At 34.2% G+C, this 18,704-nt stretch overlaps 1 protein-coding gene across 3 annotated transcripts in view; it reads right to left on the bottom strand.

The window, feature by feature from the left end:
- The window catches only part of lima1b (LIM domain and actin binding 1b), a 51,942-nt gene extending 33,835 nt beyond the window's left edge, over positions 1–18,107 (bottom strand). For all 3 annotated transcript variants that reach the window (XM_056467932.1, XM_056467933.1, XM_056467934.1), the window contains exons 1-3: positions 17,957–18,107; positions 3,960–4,083; positions 1,638–1,683 (exon numbers count right to left, since the gene is read on the bottom strand). In XM_056467932.1, the coding sequence (XP_056323907.1) occupies positions 1,638–1,683; positions 3,960–4,081 (168 nt within the window). In that variant the 5' untranslated portion in view covers positions 4,082–4,083; positions 17,957–18,107. The remainder of the gene's footprint in view (positions 1–1,637; positions 1,684–3,959; positions 4,084–17,956) is intronic.
- Positions 18,108–18,704: the final 597 nt, after the last annotated feature.

Genomic DNA, 18,704 nt, shown 5'->3' with positions numbered 1-18,704 from the left:
TTTTGTGAGCCTGCACCACAAAAGCATTCATAAGTTAAGTTTCAGCTGACATTATTTAGCAAAAACTACTGCCCCGGATGTACTTTATCCCGCTTATTTTATGGCTACAAGTGGTCTGAAACTCAAAGCTGACAGAAACAAAAACAGCTGATGGAGTATACACTAACCTGGGTATTATTCAGACACAAGATGGAGACAAACAGTCAAAAACACAAAGCTGACAGAAACGAAAACAGCTGATGGAGTATACACTAACCTGTGCATTATTCAGACACAAGATGGTGCCAAACAGTCAAAAACACAAAGCTGACAGACACTAAAACAGCTGATGGAGTATACACTAACCTGTGCATTATTCAGACACAAGATGGAGACAAACAGTCAAAAACACAAAGCTGACAGAAACGAAAACAGCTGATGGAGTATACACTAACCTGCGCATTATTCAGACACAAGATGGCACCAAAGAGTCAAAAACACAAAGCTGACAGAAATGAAAACAGCTGATGGCGTATACACTAACCTGCACATTATTCAGACACAAGATGGCACCAAAGAGTCAAAAACACAAAGCTGACAGAAATGAAAACAGCTGATGGAGTATACACTAACCTGCACATTATTCAGACACAAGATGGTGCCAAACAGTCAAGAACGCAAAGCTTTCAGAAACAAAGACAGCTGATGGAGTATACACTAACCTGCGCATTATTCAGACACAAAAAGGTGCCAAACAGTCAGAAACGCAAAGCTGACAGAAATGAAAACAGCTGAAGGAGTATACACTAACCTGGGCATTATTCAGACACAAGATGGCGCCAAACAGTCAAAAACACAAAGCTGACAGAAACTAAAACAGCTGATGGAGTATACACTAACCTGGGCATTATTCAGACACAAGATGGCGCCAAACAGTCAAAAACACAAAGCTGACAGAAACTAAAACAGCTGATGGAGTATACACTAACCTGCGCATTATTCAGACAAAAGATGGCGCCAAAGAGTCAAAAACACAAAGCTGACAGACACTAAAACAGCTGATGGAGTATACACTAACCTGCGCATTATTCAGACACAAGAAGGTGCCAAACAGTCAAGAACGCAAAGCTTTCAGAAACAAAGACAGCTGATGGAGTATACACTAACCTGCGCATTATTCAGACACAAGAAGGTGCCAAACAGTCAAGAACGCAAAGCTGACAGAAATGAAAACAGCTGATGGAGTATACACTAACCTGCGCATTATTCAGTCACAAGATGGCGCCAAACAGTCAAAAATATTCAAAAACCACAGTGGGACAGACAAGTAGATACACGTGAATGTGGATGTATGTATATGGATTTGAACGTATTCACTGATGCTCAAGGTGATTCGAAGTTCCCGGATGAGTCTGTGTAATTTAGCGGTTGATATCTGGGAATAACATACCTTGGAATGTTGCGACTGACCAATCAGAATTAAGTATTCCAGACAGACGTGTAATAAGGTAACAATGTACAGATATTAAATGTGGGAGTCAAGCTACAATTAAGTTTTTCATCGAAATGGGAAAATCAAGCAGATTACATTTTATTCAACAGTGCACTGAGAAACTACATAAACATTTTCACAACACAATACATAAACGAAAACTTACAGGTTTTTTCTTGTCAGCACTTGCCTCCTCGGCGGCTTTCTGATATCTAAAAAAGCAAACGCAACAGAAAAGTATGAGTAAGTTTGAGTTTCTTTCTTCTGTTGAACACAAAGGAAGATATACTGAAAAATGCTGGAACAGCCATTGACTTCCATAGTATTTATTTGTTCCTGATATGGATGTCAATGGCTGCTTTTTACCAACATTCTTCAGTATATCTTCCTTTGTGTTCAACAGAAGAAAGAAAAGAGTGTGTGCTTGAGTGTGAATAAATCATGAGGAAATCAGAAACAATATTTTATCACCTCTTTAAAAAGTTTAATCAGTTGAGAAACAACATGGAATTGCTCTGAAGTAAATTTTACAGACATACACAAGACAGCACAGATTAAGCATTCTTTGGGCTCTATTTTAATGATCTAGGCACAGGGTTCAAAAGCATTAAGGGTGAGTCCAAATCCACTTCTGCTATTTTAAGGATGGAAAAATATGCGCCGTGGTGCATGGTCTAACAGGGTTGAGCTCATTCTCTTAATAAGTTTTGAGTGTGTTTTGAGAATAAACCAATACGAGTCTCCTCTCTCATTCTCTTTAAGAGTCAGTTGTGTCGCGCCATAGCTCATTTGCTATTACATGGTGGACTTTCTAAGTGAAAAAACTGAACTTTACTAGCAAGAAAACAGAGTTAAACAGAGCATCTGAAGCGAGGATAAAGAACGAACCTCCCCCAATAGGCCTTTATTTTCGTGGATAGGGAAACGGTGTTGTATGCACTCCTCTGAAGACATCTATTAGCTTACAAAATTATTTTTGTTTGTTAAGCGCAAAGATTTGTTTCAAAACTATTTCTAAATTCAGTTCTAATTTCCAGCAAATGAATAAATTAAGAATAATAATGAAGTGTGGTCAAAAAAACTGAGTTATAACCAAACACACATCCTGTTCTTATGCCCCATATGGGGGACAAATCTAAGGTTGTATTCAATAAAACAGATATAAATATGCATATAATAAATAATATTAATAATAATAACATTGGGGAGCAGCACGATGGCGCAGTGGGTAGCACAATCCCAATCGCAAGAAGGTAGCTGGTTCGAGCTCTGACTGGGTCAGTTGGCATTTCTGTGTGGAGTTTGCATGTTCTCCTCATGTTGGCGTGGGTGCACCGGTTTCCCCCACAATCCAAACACATGCGCTATAGGTGAATTGAATAAGCTAAATTGTCCGTAGTGTATGCGAGTGTGTGCAAGAGGGTGTGGGTGTTTCCCAGAGTTGGGTTGCAGCTGGAAGACCATTCACTGCGTAAGTTACTGATAAGTTGGCGGTTCATTCCGCTGTGGCGACCCCTGATTAATAAAGGGACTAAGCCGAAAAGAAAATGAACGAATGAATGAATAATAACATTATACAAATGCAAATTGTCATGAATAATAATCTGTGTGTATTAAGTATTGTCTAAACGTTTAAGGCGCACAACTAATGTGCTCTGTGCTGGACTTTAGACCTGCTTTCAGCTGGTCAATTGCAAAGTCTATTTTATTTCCTCAAACTAGCAATGAGCCATTAATGCGCCTTAACACACCTCTTTTCTAGACCGACACACCCATGAGTCCACAAAGCAGAGCAAATTTGCTATTTAAACAACGTTGCGGAAAGAGTAGAAATTACTGTTGCGCTGGTCTGAAAAGAGCAATACATCGCGCCAAACACGTCTTGCGCCTTATTGCGCCAAGTGTATGATAGGGCACTTTGTGTTTAAAAGACGTTCAAACACCGACAACTTGGCTAAATGTTCCTTAAAATAAAGTATATTGTGTTCAATAGGGGAAAAAATGGGGTTTTTGTCCAGAAATTTAAAAAGAACATATTTTTGAGCATAAATAAATAAAACGAAACCATACATTTTTTATCTAAGGTTATCGTACCTTCATAATCTTATCCCTATTATCATAATCTTATAATCTTATTAGATAGCCCATGCCTAGATTTTTAAATGGAAACCATAATTTTTTATTTATTGACTTTTAAGCATGTGGTATCTGGTTTTGTATTTGTATGTGCTGATGTATTGTGAAGCCAGAGACAGTTTTACAGTGTGGATAATCAAGTAAACGCCACTCAACTCAACCCAAAAGTTTGTATCACTTTGGTTTCCTCAATAAATTCCAATGGAATTTGGATTTATGCAGTATTTCTGTGACATATAATGTTTATGATTCTTACACTTGTTTCAATCAAGCTAATTATGACAATTGAAATAATTCCCCAGTTGCCATCTGATAAGCAATAATAATATAAAGAAACAAAAAGATCACTCACTTGGAAAAGCGTTCACTGATGGCATTGCTCTTTCCACGGGTCCCAACCAATGAGAGTTCTTTGGCTGTGATGCGTAAAGACTGTGAAGCCCACTGTTTCCGGCTGAACGGCCCCGCATCCATCTCTGACGGACACAAGAGCAAAAAAAACAAACATTCAGACATCCATTGTGATCAACAAACATTCTGATTAATGATTTTCCACAACAATGCATTAATTAACTACATTTTAATATTCCATAGTAGGAAAAACAAATATTATGGAAGTGAATGGTTACAGGTTTACAACATTTTTCAAAATATCTTATCTGTGTTTAACAGAAGAAACAATCTCATAAAGGTTTGAAACAAATAAAGGGTGAGTAAATGATGACAGAAATTTCATTTTTGGGTGGACTATCCCTTTAAACATGATACTTAGTCTCCTGCTATGACAGAAAAATTCAATGTTTTCAATACAATACTGTCTTAATTTATATTTTTAATGTTAAACATGTAATGATATTGTAAGTTTAGTCTGGAGGACATGATTAATCTCAATTTAGAGAGTTAGGAAATCTGTATGGAACAACTTCTAGACAAAAATACACACTGTATAACTAATATATCTGAATGAAAACATCCTGTATAACCACTATACTCTTTACGTAACGTTAACTGTTAACTATTACTTACGAGGATGACAGACATACACATAAACATAAACATGGGAAAAACTGATGAGGGTTCAGATTTTACCTCAGAATTAGTGTGGTCCTACAGTTATAAACATACACGATGTCCCTTTACACACTAAACGTGATGCCAAAATGAAAAACGAATCGTTAACACTGCTTTTAGGATGCGCTAAGCAGATTTATTTAGCTACTAACGTTACAACATTCAGAAGCGGCTTCTCGTGGGCGGGGCCTCAAAACGAAACCACGCCCACTGTCAACGATCTCGTCCTGTCACGTGGCAGAACAACCTGAGGGAAGATGAGCGATAATAAGGTATTTTTTTTCTGTGAGTATTATTTTAAATATAGTTTTTAGCTCTATATTAATGCGTTTTATCGTTTTGTATTTGAGTTTATAAAGTTTCAGAGATGACTAGCTGTGCATGCTGCTTGTAAACAAAGCGTGTGGTTGGATTAGTCGATGTTGATGTTGACCAATAAGGTAAGAAACGATCAATAACTGTTGATTAACTGTTTGTTTTTAGTTAAATTCTCAGATTAAAATATTCAAAGAACACTAGATCTGTGCTATATATTTTGCAGATTTATGTAGGCTGCTTTCATTATCCCAAATGTTTCGTAGAATGTTCAAATTCAGAGAAATAATCGATTTTATGTGGGAGCATGTGCTGTTTTCATGCTAATGACAGGAAAACAGCAGCGAGGCTTTAATATGTTGTGTGTTTTATTACACTGCACAGAGCAGCAGTATAACAGAAGCCTAAAATGTATGAAGTCTAATAAAACAGCTGCTTTTTTCCACGAGATCATGATCTGAAGAACTGGAAGCAGTGGTCTGTGGCATAATAATAGCTTTGCTGCTTTTATGCTAGTCTCTCATTAGCAATTGCTTCAGCATTTCTCTTCTTTTTAAATGGGATTAAAAGTTTTTTGTTTTTTTTTATCCAAACATTTAAAAAGAACATATTTTAGAGCAGTAATCACAATACTGTGAAATCGGGATATTTTTATTCAAGGTTATCACACCGTTAAAATCTTATAGGGACCCATGCGTAGTTTCATACTACCATGACAGTAAGTGTTGAATACGTTACTTTAGGAGTCCCGTAGAATGATTAGGATAACTCCCATAATTCCACACTGACATCAAAATTTACCTTTGTTTGTTGTGACTGTACGCCCTCTAGTGGCAAATATTACATATTGTGTCTTTAACATTTAACATTTTAGAGCATCGCAAATAACCATACTGAGTGTACTTTGAATACAGTTATCGTGCAATGTTTTGGAGGCTGAAATCACACCCTTGTAGGTTGCTTTGGATAGAATATAATTGACAGCATGTTAATGAAAATTAATATGAAATGTCATGAAATAACACACCAGTTGACATGGGCTGGATGAAAGCTGCTGTTTTGAAGAGGATGAATGAATGAATCAATCAATGAATGAATCATTAACGAACAACATTTTAAGATAAATACATAATATTAATGTTTATATAATTACAATTTTGCTGCTGTCTGTCTGTCTGTAGTTTCTATCACAACATATTGGTATATATTATCCACACAACTGCACGCCATGGCATTGTTACAGATTAAGTAAATTTTGTCTTGTTATTTAAGCCAGATCTGACTCCTGCTGTACTGCGCTGTATGGGGAAGAGCAGACAAATTCAGTTTATAATTGTAGCACTGAGAATTGAGCTTTTCACAACAATAAAAGTCCCACCCTCACCTGTACACATACTGTTATTAGTGGAGCGCGACACACCCCTGGTCATCTTATTATACAAACACTACACACACCGAATGACTGAGAGAAGATACTGTCCAACACACACACACAGACATTTCTGGTGTAATAGTATTCCACATGTCAGAGGAAATTAGCTTCCAACTTGGAATTATATATATGTATATTATATATATTATATATATTATATATTATATATATCCAACTTGGAAATATATATAGATAGATATAGATGATAGTTTTGTACAATGTATATTATAGATTATTACAGAATATGAATGTACATAATAAATAGCTTTTCTAAAATGGCAAAGTATAAACACGGTGACTGTGCTGTGCTGGCTATGAGCAAAAAAACAAAACAAGTAGCAACTGATGGGCTAGCTATCTAAGGTGGATGTGGCCTGAGGAAAAAAACAGTTTTATGCCTAGATGTTCATCAGATAGAGATCTGTAGCGTTTGCCTGAGGGAACGAGTGTGAACGACGTGAATGACAATACCTGCCCGGTCTTCATTCTGGAGATATACAAGTCCTGCAGGTTGGGCAGGTGCACACCAATTATCTTTTCAGCTGTCTTGATGTTTTGGTGCAGTCTTCATATGTCTGATTTGGTGGCTGATCTGACCCAGACAGCAATAGAGGTGCACAGAACTGACTCGGTAGATAAGTTTCCAACCAAGATGCAAATTAGATTTATGACTGGGATTTCGCATAAAACCTTTGCATATAAAGTAGCGTTTTCAGTCAGTGCCTGACTATCAAGCCTAACTACACACAAAAACACACAATAAAAGCAATCGCTTCCATTAGGGTTGGCCGATGTCGACCAGTTTGGCATTGTACGATGTCTAATGTGCAACATCGCAATGGACGATGTCGTTGTAGGCGATGGTGAATTAATTATTTATGAATAATTAATGAATTCATAACGAATTAATTACTTGTAGCCTACCATTTCAACTACCTGACCCGCATGGTCTTTGCTTTACCCTTAACCAAATCATAAATAAATAAGGAGAAGTTACACACCAGTTACCACCTGTCAATCACTTTTTCTGCAGGACTCTGGCATGAATAGGCAGAGTGATCTGTGTCGTTATAATGGCGTCAACAAACTTGCTTGGTAAAAACGGTGCACAACCAACAGGAACCAACCAACAGTTTCTGAGGTTTATGCTAAAATTACTAAGTACAAGCGTGAAAGCGAAAGATTGAAGCAGTGTACTGACGCTGTGACATATTACCTGATATATTCAAAAGACCGAAGAGTCGTTAGATAGAGACAAGATGAATTAAATATCACGTTTAACAACTATAGCGAGACGCCATCCAGCGGTACATCCTTGATAAACTGTCCAATGTGCACTGCTCTCTGGGGTTTTGTGCTCAAAGCACTCCACTGCCTGGAGCTCAGATGTGCGCATATGCTAGAGCGCATCACAGAGAGTGTGTGGTCACGTGATGTGCGTTTTCAGCAGTATAGTGTGGACGGATGGAAGGCTTTAAGAAATGCTAGGTGAAACGCCAGTGTGAATGTAACGGAGGCCTCTGACCTCTAAAGGTGCTCTAGCAACAGACTCGCTAGAGGCCATGGTCTTTAGCCTCCTTGGTACCTGACTCCCATGCGGAAGGTAGCTGGTTCGATACCAGCTCGGAGCGGGTTGGATGGTGTAGGACCGGCAGGGTTACAATGGTGCCGTGACCTGGATGGGAGTGAGGTTTAGGGGGTGAGTGTAACGGAGGCTAGCTAGTAAGTGCTGTGCAGGTAAACCTCACTCCTCTGACCTCTAAAGGTGCTCTAGCGACAGACGCTAGAGGCCATGGTCTTTAGCCTCCTTGGTAGAGCACCAGACTCCCATGCGGAAGGTTGCCGGTTCGACACCAGCTTGGAGCAGGTTGGGTGGCATAGGACCGGCAGGGTTACATGAACATGGATCATTTCATTTTAAAATGGCATTTAAAAACTAAGACGTATTAGTGTAAACAGGGCCTAAGGGTGTATTTTTTGTGAGCGGGTTGCTGCTTCGACGGGGATGGAGGATTGCAATGCCGGCTCAGCATAGCGATGTTGGCATCGTCTATCGACCCAAGCCTAGTTTCCATGTTTAAAGCACTTTTTTTGTCCTAACCATCACTTTATATTTCTATTTCAATAAACATTTCTATATTTCGCGTCTGAACAACAGCATAAACTTTAATTCTGTGTTAAATTCTCCCAATGTGAGTTTGAATAGCCTTTTAAGTGACATTTATAGTCATGCTGAAAGCTGCAGCAGATAGTTCACCTCAGATCTTGGAAATAAAATAAACGTATAGTTTGAAATTGAACATTAAAACTGTGAGTCAGTGCAAACCAACAAATATCAGCTACTCCGCATATCGAGGCAGCCTTCATGACTGAAATGAAATACGCTGTTTTCCGTTATGGCAACCTGTACTGCTGAAATATAAATGGCTGAGCTGGCAGTGGGCTGGTTATAGAGGCCAAAACAAAGACAGATGTTCTGACACGGAACGCACATTTTAAAAGCAGAATAAGTGACTTTAGCATCATTTTTTAGATAAAAGTAAGTTAATTTATCTTATTTCCAAAATATCTGCAGACATATTATGGTATTTTTATGCTTTAGAACAGTCAAAAATGTACAGCAGCCTTAACAAAGGCAGAAAAAATAACTCAAAATGCATGTATTGCAGAATTTAATAATTGCGTTTGTGTCTATATGAAAACTATTAATTTATCACAGTCAATCTGGAACATTGACAACTTTAAGCTCTTGACAGATCATCTATACTGTATTATAGCAGTGTTTCCCAACCACGTTCCTGGAGGAACACCAACACTGCTTGTTTTGAATGTCTCATTTGTCTGTTACACCCATTACGGCTCTTTCAGTCTCTTTTAATGAGCTGATGATCTGAATCAGGTTTGTTTGGTCAAGGAGACAGGAAAAATGTGCAGAGCTGGTGGTCCTCCAGGAACGTGGTTGAGAAACACTGCATTATAGTAGTCATTGTATTAAGATACTCATTAATTAACATAAAATTTAAGAGGTAAAACGTGTCTTTATAATGCTGTCATCAGACCTCAATAGAAGCTCTCTGTGTGACCAGGGTGTTTTATTTGTTTATAATATTTATTCATTTCGCGATTCATGTTTATAATGTACACAGGAGCTAAACACACTAAACCTGTTGGCATAATGAAAACTCATGTTCAAGGAGTTTTAAATGGTTGCTAAGGTATTTTGTGTCGTTGCTAGGGTGTTTGAGAGCTTGTGCATACTCTACTATTTACAGGCAAATATTTAAATGAACAATAAAAGTATGATTATTTAATTCAGATATAACCCACCTGGTGGTTAAAAATAACAATCATTTAAATTAAATTATAAGTTTAAGTTTTAGTTACCAAAACTTTCTGGTGGTAATTAAATGAATTTCTTATTTATTTTAATGTTTCATGTGACCCAGGAACATTTAATTATTTTAATTAATTTTATTTATTTACTTATTTATGTGCATTCACATTTAATTCCATTCCAGTTTTAAGCTGATGTATTTGAAAATAAAAATGTAATGTAATTTAAAAGTAAAAATAAGAATAATAAACAAAATAATTTTTAAAAATCCCATTTTTAATAAATTTTTTTTATTTATATTAATTTTATAACAAAGGCAGAAATACAAGCCGCAAATTGTGTGAATTGTGAGAGGGCGGAACGGTGGCTCAGTGGTTAGCACTGTCGCCTCACAGCAAGAAGGTCGCTGGTTCGAGCCTTGGCTGGGTCAGTTGTCATTTCTGTGTGGAGTTTGCATGTTCTCCCTGGCGCTCCTGGTGCTCCGGTTACCCTCACTGTGCAAACACATGCGCTATAGGGGAATTGAATAAACTAAATTGTCCGTAGTGTATGAGTGTGCATGGGCGTTTCCCAGTACTGGGTTTCAGCTGGAAGGGCATCCGTTGTGTAAAACAAATTCTGGATAAGTTGGCGGTTCATTCTGCTGTTGCACTGTGATTAATAAAGGGACTAGGCTGAAAAGAAAATGAATGAATGAATTGTGAGAATTCCTGATGAAGGAATTATGTAATAAATATATATATATTTTTTTTAAAGTAATAAATTGCAGAAAAAATATAGATAGATAGATGCAGAATGGTAAGCTAATATGTAAACATTATATAATACATTTATATTTTACAATATATAAAGTTGCAATGGCAAGAAAAAAGTGTCCAAAATCACAATTTAGTTCACTATTATCTATATTCTATAAAGCACTTCCATACAGAATTACATGCATTTACTTTTGCTCCACTTTATTTTATATATTTTTTATTTATTTTACGTATATATTTTACTGATTTATTTATTTTCTTATTTATTTGACAATTTTACTTATTTATTTACTTATTTATTTATTTATTTTTTATTTATTTTTTTTTATTTGATTATTTTTTATTTTACATATTTATTTATTTTATTTATTTATTTATTTATTTATTTATTTGAATATTTTACTTTTTAATTAATTAATTAATTTATTTATTTTTATTTACTTATTTTTTATGTATTACTTTATTTATGTAACTTATTTATTTACTTATTTTTTTAAATTTGACTTATTTATTTATTTATATATTTATTTGACTATTTTATCTATTTATTTATTTACTCATATATTTGACTATTTGACTAATTTAATTCTTATTGTATTATATTATATTGTAACTATTATCTTTTAGTATTTTATGATTATATCAAGTTGCTGAAAACCTTCTGGGTGATGCAGTGGCGCAGTAGGTAGTGCTATTGCTTCACAGCAAGAAGGTTGCTGGTTCGAGCCTCGGCTGGGTCAGTTGGCGTTTCTGTGTGGAGTTTGCATGTTCTCCCTGCGTTCGCGTGGGTTTTCTCTGGGTGCTCCGGTCTTCCCCACAGTCCAAAGACATGTGGTACAGGTGAATTAGGTAGGCTAAATTGTCCGTAGCGTATGTGTGTGTGAATAGGTGTTGATATGTTTCCCAGTGATGGGTTGCAGCTGGAAGGGCATCTGCTGCATAAAACAAATGCTGGATAAGTTGGCGGTTCATTCCGCTGTGGCGACCCCAGATTAATAAAGGGACTAAGCTGAAAAGAAAATGAATGAATGAATGAAAAGCTTCTGTATAGCACTTGCATACAGAGTTATGTGAATTTCCTTTTGCTCCACTTTTCTGCATAAATGACATTATTATAAACTTGTGGGTTATTTATTGGCACACAGACCCATAGAGTGACCGGTTTAGAAACTGACATTGTTGCATGAACACAGTTTCACAGCAAAAGTCATGCTGATTCTTGTTTATTTACATTCACAATCAGTTAAATTTCAGCTCAGTTCCTTCACACTGAATTGAATTGCAGCTTTACAAACAGGACACAGAGAGTGAATCTGAAGGAACTGGATGTTAATCAGACCTCCGTAGAAACAACTGTGAGTTCCACCTCTAAAAACAAGTCTGACAGTTCGGTAAATTGCTCTTCCTGACGTTCCTGTTCGGTGGGGTGTGGATTATTCGGTTAAAAGTAAAAGTTAAACCAGAAATATACAAACAAAATGATTAGCTTTCCTAAGTTGAAAGAAAGAAAGCTGTCACAGATGTCTTTTATTCATTCATTCATTTTCCTTTAGCTTAGTCCCTTTATTCATCAGGGGTCGCCACAGCGGAATGAACCGCCAACTATTCCAGCATATGTTTTACACAGCGGATGCCCTTCCAGCTGCAACCCAGTACTGGAAATCACCCATACACACTCATTCACACACACACACACTCATACACTACGGCCAATACCCCTATTGTGCATGTGTTTGGACTGTGGGGGAAACCGGAGCACCCAGAGGAAACCCACGCCAACACGGGGAGAACATGCAAAATCCGGGACCCGAACCAGCGACCTTCTTGCTGTGAGGCAACAGTGCTAACCACTGAGCCACCGTGCTGTCTTTGTTTATTTTAATATTCTCAATTTTTTTGCACATTTTTTTATAGCTTTTAAAAAATGAGTAAATATTTAACAAAGCACACCAGCGAAGCAAAAGTGATTAATTTAATCAGCAATCATTACTAAATGACATTAGTAATGATACACACACAAACCAGCAAAACAGAGGACTTAAACCTGAGACTGACAGACCATGCGCATACTGCAGAAATATAGAAACCGTTTGTTCATCAAAATAGTTTCAGGACACTGTAAAAATGCCACACAATCAATTTGTGTTGGGACAACATGAAGCAATTAAGTTATTAGTTTTGACAAATTTAAGTGGATTAAACGTAAAACAATTAAGTTGTCCCCAAAAAAGGATTGTGTTGATTTAGCTTGTTTTAAATAAGTAGTTTGAACCGCAAACGTCTTTTATTCAGTGATCTATTAGACAAGAGACTTGATGAATAGAATATTATGCTACGTGTGAATGGAAATGAGGTTTTATAAGAAGAAGAGCGATTGATTGATATTTACCTTGCCTGTGTTTGGTCGTGCTGTTAATATCTGCAGTATCCTGATATCCTGGAGTCTGCACCTTTTTTTTTCTGTCTGACTTTCTTGGCTTTACAGCAGTGAAAATACTTTCCAGTCTCACTCACTTAGACTCGCTCGGTCTAAAACAATGGCCAAGACAAGCATCGACTGCGTTCAGTAAAAGCTGAGAGGAGAGAATATCAAACTACAAAGCTATTTAATATCATCACACAATATAATAGAGAGAGAGAGAGACTGAATGATTATTATGAGAAGAACTAGACTGCGAATGATAAATCGGCTCATTTTTTGGTTTCTGCATTACCGTAAGTTTATTTTTCTATTCATAAAAAGGGTCAATACTAATATAGTCACTTGTTTCAGGAATTTTATATCATAACAAAATATAATAGAGAGAGAAACTGAATGATTATTATGATAGGGAGAATTGACTGGGAATGATAAACCGGCCTGTTTTGGTGTCTGCATTAAATTAAGTTTATTTTTCTATTTATAAAAATGTGGCATTCTAAGTAATTGGGTTATTCATGCAAAAATGAGGGATTGTTATTCTGACCTGTATGTTTTAGAATATGCACAATTATAAGATCATACAAAATTTAATTACATTTTAATTAATTTGAAAACTTTGACAAACGGGATAGTGGAAAAAATGATTGTAGCAACAGGCAGTGAAAAGGATAAGCATTTTCAATCATGTGCATTATTTATTCATTCATTCGTTCACTTTATTTATTTATTTATTTATTTATTTATTTATTTATTTATTTATTTATTTATTTATTTATTTATGCATGCATGCATGCATGCATGCATGTGTTATTTATTAATAAATGTACTTATTTTACAATTTTACTTATTTTTATTTATTTACTTATATTTTATTTTACTTTATTTTATATGTTTATTTATTTTACGATTTTAATTAATTAATTTATTTTAATTATTTATGTATTTATTTATTTTACAATTTTACTTATTTATTTTACTTATTTATTTACTTATATTTATTTTAGTAATTTATTTTTCTATTTTAATTATTTATTTATTTTACAGTTTTACTTATTTATTTGACTAATTTATTTATTCATTTTACCATTTTATTTATTTATTTGTTTATTTATTTATTTTACAATTTTGCTTATTTACTTATTTATTTTAATTATTTATTCATTTTACCATTTTATTTATTTATTTATTTATTTGTTTATTTATCTTTCTATTTATTTATTTATCTATTTGTTTATTTATTTATCTATCTGTTTATTTATTTATTTATTTATCTATCTGTTTGTTTATTTGTTTATCTATCTCTTTTTTATTTATTTATTTATTTATTTATTTATTTATTTATTTATCTTTCTATTTATTTATTTATTTATTTATTTATCTATTTGTTTATTTATTTATCTATCTGTTTATTTATTTATTTATTTATTTATCTATCTATCTGTTTATTTATTTATTTATTTCCATTCACAATTTACCCATTTTTTTTTCTTTTTAGTTCATTCCATTCCAATTTAAAACAAACGAAAAACAAAACAATACAGCACCAGAATTTATTAATCAAACTTTTTTAATACAAATAAATATTTCAAAATCTGCATATTAGACGTTAAGTTTGCTTCTGGGCTGCAAAATTAATGACCTTTGATCAAACACTTGATAAGCGCTCAGCAATGAATGACAACCAAAGCAAAGACATGAATCATCAAAAACACAGCCTCCTGAATACACTGTGTGATGTCATGCATATCCAATGGCAACCAGGGTGAGCAAACTAAATACTCTCAAACAACCAATGCACTCGAATACATGCTGTTATATTTACATTATATAGTGCACTTAAAGGACAGTTCATCCTTAAAATAAATAATAAAAACATTTTTGTCATCTCACTGAGCCCTAAAGGAAACTTCAATTCTAATATGCAGATTATATGTAAATAATTCACAGATTAAAATGAAAAAAATAAACAATCTGAGAATAAATAATGAATAGTAATAATGGCATGATTTAGAGAAGACAGACGTTAAAATGTCATTGGGTGTAATTGTAGTTTATATGTAAATAATCTTGTCAGGCATGTTTAGAACAAGAATGATTTGATGACAAATTAAAAGTCTCTCCTTATTTTGCTGCCAAATATTCATTTATTGTTATTTAAATGTGTTATGCTTTGTATATGCTTTGACTATCCTTCAAAATATTTGGATTTATCCATTCATCAGCAAGATGTTTTTAATAATTTAAAATTTGATCACATTTATATGATCACTTCCCTGTGAAAAAACACATAAAGTGCATAAAAATGATTCTAAAACGCATCAAAAATGAGTTTTAAATGCATCAAAACTTAATTTATGAGTCTAAAACACATCAAAAATGATTCTAAAATGCGTCAAAAATTAGTTTTAAATGCATCAAAACTGAATTTATGAGTCTAAACACATCAAAAATGATTCTAAAATGCATCAAAAATGAGTTTTAAATGCTTCAAAACTTAATTTATGAGTCTAAAACACATCAAAAATGATTCTAAAATGCGTCAAAAATGAGTTTTAAATGCATCAAAACTTAATTTATGAGTCTAAAACACATCAAAAAGATTCTAAAATGCGTCAAAAATGAGTTTTAAATGCATCAAAACTTAATTTATGAGTCTAAACACATCAAAAATGATTCTAAAATGCATCAAAAATGAGTTTTAAATGCATCAAAACTTAATTTATGAGTCTAAACACATCAAAAATGATTCTAAAATGCATCAAAAATGATTCTAAAATGCATCAAAAATGAGTTTTAAATGCATCAAAACTTAATTTATGAGTCTAAACACATCAAAAATGATTCTAAAATGCATCAAAAATGATTCTAAAATGCATCAAAAATGAGTTTTAAATGCATCAAAACTTAATTTATGAGTCTAAACACATCAAAAATGATTCTTAAATGCGTCAAAAATTAGTCTACAATGAGTGTAAAATGCATGAAAAATGAGACTAAAATGTGTCAAAAATAAGTCTAAAATGCTTCAGAAATGCATCAAAAATGCAAATCTATTCAATGTCAGTTGATTACCTTAAAGACAAAATGACATCAAATTGACAATGACATAAAATTGGCATAAAAAACATGTCAAAAGTTGATTAGAGGACTGTAATTAATTTTTGACGTGTTTTTGATGTCAATGTTAGATGTCAATTGGATGTCATTTTGAGATCAAGGTAGCATTAGGGATACAGTACATGCACAGGGGAGACAAAATAAAGTGACATTTGTAATTGAAACCTTTCAGATGAATAAATCTGTTCTTGTATTGTAGTATTTTTGTGTCCTTTTTTTTGGTGGTCAAAAGACCATCAATGTGTGGGTGTCAAATGGACGTCAAGCTTTAGCATCAAATCAATTTGCATTTTTGACCTGTTTTTGATGTAATTTTGACATACAGTAAATAAACATAAAAATCAATTGTAATTTGTAATTGAAAGATGTCAGATGAATACTTTTTGTGTTGTTGTTTTTTTTTTGGTGGTCAAAAGAGCATCAATTTGTGGATGTCAATTAGAGGTCAAGGTTTGGCATCAAATCGATTCGCATTTTTGATGTCGTTTTGACATCAGTGTGCCCTCTGGGTTATTCTTTTTATATATTTTTAAACGCACCGGCCAGACTCAGAATAAATGTTTTTATTTTTAATATAAGTTTATCTTTTAATGCTGAATAAAGATGGAACATTATTACACTCATACACTTAAATGATGTTTGCTGTTTTTTAAAACTACTTATTTAAAATGAGCTGCAACAATACAATTCTTGAGGGTTTTTTGGGGGACAACTTAATTGTATTATGTTCAATCCACCTCAGTTTGTAAAAACTAATGAGTTAACTTAACTCCTTTGTGTTGTGTCAACACAAATAGATTGTGTGGAACCCAGAATTTTTTACAGTGTATTTAGGCGTTCAGCTTTTGGAAAGTATTTATTTTAATTTTTTTTGCATTAATGAAGACACTCTACTTGCATCTATCACTCTTTCTGCGTGCAAAACATTTTTTTTAAATTCAATATTGTAAGGACACCAAAATGTTTGACTCATACACAATTATCATCATTACATAGTCATAAAACGTAAGTACATGCTAATTAAAAACTAATGTCAACATTAAAAATATATATTTTTTGCTGCTTGTTCAAACTACTTATATAAAAATGAGCTGAATCAACATGATTCTTGAGGTTTTGGGGTGGCAGCTCAATTGTTTTATGTTCAATCCACTTACATTTGTAAAAACAATCAAGTTAACTTAATGGATATGTGTTGCGACAACTTGAAGACATAGTGTGAAACCCTGCATTTACAGTGTATTTTGGCATTTGATTTTTGGAGAAAAAAAATGGTACTTTACTGAAGACGCTTGAATCTCTTACTATTTCTGTGTATATAAAATTATATACACAATTATATTCACAGTCAGTTATCATCATCACATAATTATTAAATGTAAGTACATGGTAATTAAAAGCACCTAACATACTGTAGCTAATGTCAAAATTGACTAAATGGAAATATAAACACAAGTATAAGATTCTAAACCATGTTATTGTGCTTGCTAAACCATTAATGGAGATTATAAAACCAAAACTGTGTTTAATACTCAGGTAAAAGTTAAAGACGAGCAACTTTCTTAAGATCATAAATAGTTTTTGCTCATTTAAAACCCTCAAAGTCTTGTTTTTGGTGTCTTGTTGGAGTATTTGCATGTGTGTGTGTTCAGCTTTGTGACTTTGAAAGACATAAAGATATGACATGTCACTCTGAGCACAAAGACTTCCTTCTTCCTATGAAGGACTGGTGGTCAAACTGGATCTCCACCTGACAAAACGGCTCCTAAATTCACTCCTAAAAACACCTCCACCAAAACCCAAATCACTAAACGTAGCAGTTTCTGTCTCATTTATCCAATAAACGCACACTTTAGTAAGCTCATTTGCATTCATCACGGGTCAGTGAGGAGAAACCCACCTGTTATGTAAATGCAGTTCCTCCTGTCTTCAAAGATGGTGGACTTTTGATGACTCTTGAATTAGTCTTTTAATTTAATCCAAGTTTCGGTTATAAATAATCAGTACAGACTTTGAATGTGTCACCTGATTCTGGAGAAAGCTCTGTGATATCTGACACTCCTTGCGCTTGTGTAGGAGTTTGGACCCATGTGACTCAGAAGAGGGCGGAGCCTGGAGAAAGCGACAAAGGGATTGGTGGAAACGTCATCATGTGACCAAATGCACCAGTGAACCCAGGCATTGTATGTCACCTGGCAGGTGTGCTTTCAATAGGTGTGTGCGTTTGTATGTGTGTGTGTGTGTGCACTTGTGTTATTCCTGGAGTATCTACTTTCATGCTCTTCTGGCAAATGAGTGAACTGAAGAAGTTAAACAGTAGCTTAAACAAAAATGACTGACACTTTGTGTCTGTAAAGGGTCTGACTTTATCCGATAGTCGATTTGCACAATCATATTAAAACTAAATACCAATATATCAATCCATTTTTCAGCTTTCCAATGGTAACACTTTATGTTAAGGTCAAATTTTTGCTATTAATAAACTATTAACTGTGACTATTTGATCAATAAACTCCTAATTAGCTGCTCATTAATGGTTATTAAGGTAGTTTTTAGGTCGGATTAGGGATGTGGAATAAGATCATGCAGAATATGTACTTTATAAGTACTAATAAACAGTCAATATCTTAATAGGCAAGTAATAAGCT

The sequence above is a fragment of the Danio aesculapii genome, chromosome 11, assembly GCF_903798145.1.
Source record: "Danio aesculapii chromosome 11, fDanAes4.1, whole genome shotgun sequence".
Classification (NCBI taxonomy): Eukaryota; Metazoa; Chordata; class Actinopteri; order Cypriniformes; family Danionidae; genus Danio; species Danio aesculapii.
The sequence above is the reverse complement of the archived record's forward strand: the minus strand, read 5'-3'. Positions and strand labels throughout refer to the sequence as shown.